This window comes from Rhinolophus ferrumequinum, chromosome 11 (genome assembly GCF_004115265.2).
Source record: "Rhinolophus ferrumequinum isolate MPI-CBG mRhiFer1 chromosome 11, mRhiFer1_v1.p, whole genome shotgun sequence".
Classification (NCBI taxonomy): Eukaryota; Metazoa; Chordata; class Mammalia; order Chiroptera; family Rhinolophidae; genus Rhinolophus; species Rhinolophus ferrumequinum.
This window is the reverse complement of record NC_046294.1, coordinates 45,628,305-45,634,754: the sequence shown is the minus strand read 5'-3', so window position 1 is coordinate 45,634,754 and position 6,450 is coordinate 45,628,305. Positions and strand designations below refer to the sequence as shown.

Sequence of the window (6,450 nt, the reverse complement as noted above, 5' to 3'; positions counted from 1 at the left end):
TGGGCACTCCACGGCAGAAGGAACCCGATCTCTCTGCCATAGAAGTGATGATAGACTCCTGGGTGTGTGTCAGAAACGAGGGACTCCTGGGGTCACTACTGATCACGTCTGTCACTGTACCTGTTTCTGCAGGCAGGGAGGCTCCTCTGTGGGATATGGCCTGTCCCTGTCTCCTGAATCTCCTTTTTAACGGTGTCATGGACTTTATGATAGTGGTAATAGGGAGATGGAAGGATACACAAGTTAGCTTGCAGCAATGTGTAATCTGAAGGGCAGAAGCTAAGGGGAATGGAGCAGAGAGGGTTAGTTTTGAGGAGTCAGACCTGGGGAGAACAGCTACTCTGAGACAAGGGCACATAAATTTAAGACTACTATGAGGTATCAGACCAGAGGTGTTGGAAAACTCAGAGCCATAACAGCCAACCCAGCAATAACTCCTATTACAAGAGCTACAGGAAAGGCAGAAGTAGTGAGCTGTCAATAATCTTCCCCAAATCCATAAGCCCCAAACCTGACCTCATTTTCCACACCTGAAATCCTGTAATGAATGTTTAGCTGATTCTGTCATCTTCACTCTGAAAGGCAAGTCTATTCTTGATACTTCGTCAAGGCAGGGCTGGTGACTGTGAATAAAGCACTGGGCAGGTGAGATGTTATTACCAATTGACAGGTCTCAGAGGACACACCTGGGTTAAAGTTAGCCTCAAGATTGTCTGGAGGCACTCAGAGCAAAGTCTCCTGCCCCAGGGATAGCTGGCTGGGCAGATAGGCAGAGCAGAGAGTGCCACCTGCACGTGGCCAAGTGTCCCACATCTGTCCAGTGTTTGTCATCGCCCCTAAAGCTGTACATCCTGGTGGCTGTGATAGGAAACCTCACATATGAGCACTATAAGCTCATACTTCTCATTCTCACAGGTCAAACTCAGACCCAATAATTTCTTTAGTGGATTCTGTTGTTAAATGTGTTCACTCCTCCATCTGCTATGAGTGTTGGCTGCTAAAAAGCTCATAATTGAGTCACTTTCACATGCGCAAAGACAGCTACTTACCCAAGATTAATATTCTTATCTGAGAGTCCCTCTTACTCAATAAATGGTCTATATAGGAATACAAAGACTTGATCCTCTTTCTTCAATACAAAACAACACTGAAGGGCCATTCCTTTCAAGAGACTCCCCTGAAATTAGCTCAGGCATCTGAGGAAATTAAATCACAGTTTAACTTCTTTCTCTGCTCCATCCTGCTTCCCTCACTTTTGACAGGTGTTATTTCCTAGTCTGCTTCACAATACGGTTCCTGCATGCAAGCCTCTGCCTTAGAGTCTGTTTCTGGAGAATCCAACCTAAGACAAATGCCACTTGTCTCAGGCTAGTTGAGTGCTCTGCTTCTCTTCTGGGGGACTGTGACAGGTCCATGGACACCAAGTTCAGTACCATGGTAAATATGGAATTAATATAGATTATCAGACTATACATCCCAAAGAGATGATCTAAGACCTCCTCTATCATATCTTTCCAACACCAGACAAATCTTTCTTTTGATCCCATCTCTGATAAAGCAGCGACCAGTTCTCCCCAGTGTCCACATTCTCCTTTAAAATAATGCTTCAATTGCACGGCCTATTCATTCATCTACTCAACAAGTATTTCATTCACAGATCATGGGAAGCGTCATTTCTCATTCATTCATTCCATTTGATTGGTAGATATTAAATATCTACCAAATCGATGTACTCTGCTAGAGTTGGAAAAAACAAACAATGAATATGATAAATGGTTCTTGTCATCATAGCTCATGGATGATATATGTTACCTATATGATCACAGATACCTAATAATAGTTATAAGTGTTATAAATTAAAATTACAGTGTGTTAAAGCATATAATATGAGAGCCTTCACTAGACGAATGGGTTAAAAGTGAAGAGAGATGCGGGAAGATGCTAAGGATACAAAATTCCTGAGGAGGAGGGAAGGGAGCATGATATCGCCAAACCTGAAAGAATCATGAAATTTGGAAATGTAGTACTCGCGAACTAAGCCTGGTGTGTAAGCAGAAAGCTTAGCATGAACATTTTAGGTCATATTAAAGGGCAGTGGAAAGTTATGAAATTTTTAAACAAAAGATTGAGACATGATCAGAGTCTCATTATCAAGTATCATGCTGGGAGTATGGATGAACAGGAAGGAATGAAGCACGAATTCTGGGAGATCTGTTAGAAACAAATACAGTGATCTCTCAAGAGGTCCAAGGATACGCCATGGAAATCGGTTATGAGGTTAATCTTTGGGGGAAAAGAAATCAAGACTATAAAAATCCAGAGGGTTCAATGGGTCATTTACATAAATACTGAAGTCCCCACCAGGATTATGGGTAGCCAAAAAATTAGAGAATATATTGATCAAGTCATCATTTATTGAAGGAGAGCAACCAGGAGATATATCCATAACTGGGAGTGGTAGAGGATGAAATACATAAGATAGAAAAAACAGAGGTAGAAGAGGTGTGAGAAAATGAATGGTCCCCACTTAGTATAAAGTGTAACATTTTAATCAGAAAAAAAATGGAAATAATGAGAACATCAGCTTCTTATCCATTTTGCAGGCATTAAATGAGAGAGTTTATATGCAAAGTTTTCTTTTCCAGGGCTCAAGGTACCATGCAGTAAGAGCTGAACAACAGGAGCTGCTCATATTATCAAGATTTCATGCTAATAGATATATTCAAACTAAGACCATTCAAAGCTAGTTTGGCCAAAAGCACTTAGAGACCTCTAAGCCCATTGGCCATAACCATCACTCATCCTTCACCCACTGAGGGATCTTCCTTTCCAATCCTGCGGCTGCTCCCACTCTCTTGCAGATCTTTCTTCCACTCCCACCCATGGAGCATGGGCAAAAGTTGGGGGAGGGTCTCCACTATTTGCTCTATCTTTGAAAAGCTAGCTTCTTGTTAATAATATTGAAGATTAATATTTAACAGGAGAAATGGGATCTTAGAGTATGGCATAAAGCAGAAGCTGCTCAGGGAAAGATTGAGGCAGTCTCCCCCTAGGGAAATAAGTTTAGCCCTGACCTTCCTCCTACCTACCCAGCAAACCAGGTCCATTTCTTCTAAGCCCTGGTTATTCATTGTATCGGTTCACCCTGACCAAATCCATGTCCCATTCCTGCCCATTACTTCCCGTAGAGATTTAGTCCTCTATGAATTGGAACCAATCTCTAATACAGCACTATCACATTTTATCATAATTTCTATATTTTCAATTTTATTTTTCATCACACTCAGAGCCTGGTAAATACTCAGGATGAGGAAGAAAATAATGAAGAAAAGGAGAGCACATGAAGTTAAAAACGAAGACAAATGCTAGTTTTCTGTTTGTTCTGTGCTTACACACAGCAATGAGTCTGCATTATAAGACTAATCATGTCCTCTAGTGTTGTCTGCACAGTGTCCAAAATACCAGCCGTTGAAATTACATTTGAAAAGACTTAGTTAAGTTTGTGTTACTCATGAAGTTGGCAATAAAGACAATAGTGTTAATAGTGATCATGATTGCAACGGTAATTTTGTGACAAATTATTTCTTCAATATAAATTTATTGAATATGTATTGTGCTACACTTTGGAGATTTATGTATTCATGTATTCAAAAACACACATGTGTCAATGTGATTGATGAGGAAATATATTAGTAATGACACAGTCCATTAAAATAATGAGTTTTATTAATTGAGCAAACACATATTGAGAGCTTATCATGTACCAATTACTATGCTAAAAATATAATGCAACTCATCATTTAGCAAGAATGGAGACAGAGATCATTCAACCAATCATTATATAATTATAAATTATGATGGATAATGAAATAAATATACACAGAACTCTGAGTTCAGAAAACAAGTGACCCGATCTAGTTATTAAAATCTTCTTTAAGGAGGTAAGGTTTGAAGTGAAGTTCAAAATGAGAAGGAATGGTGAGGATAAGGATAAGGATATGTATTCCCATTAGGAAGAGCCCAGATTATCCATGGCTGGAGGAAGCATGGACACTTGAGAAAGAAATATAACTAAGAAAAGTGATATTAGAAATACATGATGCTCAATCAACACTACATGTATTGCAAGAATATGTAAATACATAAGAACATACAACAAACACATTAAAGTGAGTGCCAGTGGTAAGAACCAGAAGATAATGTGCAAGGGAGTTAGAAATGAAGACAGAAAATAAACAATCAAGAATTAGAACAATAATTATTGTAAACAATAAATTCTAACTCAAGTCTCTACACGTAGGCTAAAAAATGAAGAAATAAAAGAATTACTATTACTCTCAGAGGATAAAACTACATAATACTACAGAGTCATAGACAGTCATCCATCTCAAAAACAGGCTGGAAAAGTACATGGAATAAAGAAATCAAGCTTTATCTGCAATTCTGGAGTAAGATGGAACATGAATTTTTAAAGAGTTTCTCTCATAAACTGAAAACTCTAAAGTATCTCAATAGTTTGCAACCCGTTTCTGTGATGCCAATTTTTTCTGATAGAGAGAGCCTATCTGCTCCCACATACATACTGGTTGTGCGTCAGTGTTGTGATGATGGGAAGTGACCCATGTTTTCGTATGTTTGAAATAGGCACCTAATTCATCTTTTCCTAAACTCCTAAGTCACTTGATCCAGGTCTGTCAAAGTCCTAACTGTTTCTTAATTACATGGTGCATTTACCTTGTCAACACAAGTTAGTCATAAGCTTTTAGAAGAAAAAAGTATCAAAAAAATTATTTGCTAATTGATCAGTTGAGATACCCCTAGCCTTCTCAGTTTTCCATCCCAATATCTAAACACCATAGGCCTCAGGAGAGATTTTCCAACTTCCAAACACCCAGGATAGCTTTATTTGCCTTCTCTTCACTGTCCCCTCCAGGTAAATGACCTGGGCTATGGGGTTCCCACCCCCCAGGGGATGGTCACCCTGGCCCATGAAGTCTAGCTGATGAGAACTGTACTCAGGTGGGATCAATCCTCTTGGGGTTTATAATTTTAAACAGCTGCTCCCGGATCTGCTTGGTCTTGATCCCATAGACAATGGGATCCAGTGCAGGGGGAAAGAGAAGGTAGAGATTGGCAAGGATGACCTTGGCAGCAGAGGCTGTGGATGGGCCAAAACGCTGCATGATCACAGAAAGAAAGCCTGGTACATAGAAGAAGAGGATGACGCAGACATGAGCTGTACATGTGCTGCCTGCTTTAGCACGTGTCTCAGGTGAAGAAAAATGAATTACTGTCCTTACAATCTGCCCATAGGAGTAGGCAATAAAGGCCACATCTCCCACACCAAGAAAGATTGCCACAGCAAAAGCATAGAGGTTATCCACTGTGGTGGCCCCACAGGCCAGCTTCACCACTGCCATATGCTCACAGTAGGTATAGGCAATCGTGTGGGAGCCACAGTAGGGCAGCCGATGGGCCAGGCTTGGAAAGGAGATGGTTAATACCACACCTCGCAGCACCACCAGGCCTCCAATCTTGGTGACAACAACCGGGGTAAGAATAGTTGCATAACGCAGTGGCTTACAGATGGCCACAAAGCGGTCCAGGGCCATGGCCACCAGCACTCCTGATTCCATGGCAGAGAATGCATGGATAAAAAACATCTGGGAAAGACAGGAGTGGGAGCTGATGGCTGTAGCATCAAACCAGAAAATGGCCAGCATTTTGGGCAGAGTAGAGAGGGAGAGAATCAGGTCGACAAAAGAGAGCATGGCAAGAAAGAAAAACATGGGTTGGTGAAGGCTGCGTTCTGTCCAGATGAGAAAAAGCATGGCACTATTCCCAGTCACTGCCAGAAAGAACATGAAGCAAAAGGGAAGTGAGATCCAAATGTGGGCAGCAGTCAGTCCTGGGATGCCAGCCAGGAAGAAAGTATGTGGGAAGAGATGAGAATTATTGGCGAGAACTGTGGTGAGCATCTCATTTAGAAGAGCAAAATGCCACTGCAAAAAATAAAAAACTGGGTTAAATTCAATGACATGGGGGTTGGGAGCTCAAGATATATGGTCTCAGTAAAACAACCATCACTATCACTCTTGCCCCCACAGTTTTCCAAAAACAGTGAAAAATAATTTTCAGTTTAGTCAATATTTCTGCAAGATCTTCAAACACAGAAGAGTCACGTTAGTTTGGTCCAATGGGAAATGCATTGGACAAGAAGTTCAGAAACTAGGTTCCAGCTTCCAGAATTAAATACTCTAATATATCTGTGACCTGGAGCAATTCACATAACCAGATTTAAGTAAATGCTCAGGAACTGGTGTTAAATCAAAACCCTTCACATCCTGCTCATATTCCCAAGTTCTGAATGCTGGTGCTAAATTTAATTAACATTGGTCTCATATGGTCCCATAGTCTTATACCACTAGCCTTCATCTGAAAATGCCTAAA

At 40.7% G+C, this 6,450-nt stretch overlaps 1 protein-coding gene across 1 annotated transcript; it reads right to left on the bottom strand.

Moving 5' to 3' along the window:
• Nucleotides 1-5,015: 5,015 nt before the first annotated feature.
• Nucleotides 5,016-5,978, bottom strand: LOC117029695 (olfactory receptor 52K1-like). The gene has a single exon (XM_033118901.1). The coding sequence runs from the start codon at nucleotides 5,976-5,978 to the stop codon at nucleotides 5,016-5,018; it is 963 nt and encodes a 320-aa protein (XP_032974792.1).
• Between the last annotated feature and the right edge of the window lie 472 nt (nucleotides 5,979-6,450).

Coding starts and splice junctions, on each gene's coding strand:
- LOC117029695 (XM_033118901.1), bottom strand. CDS start 5,978: ATGCTCACCACAGTTCTCGCCAATAATTCTCATCTCTTCCCACATACT.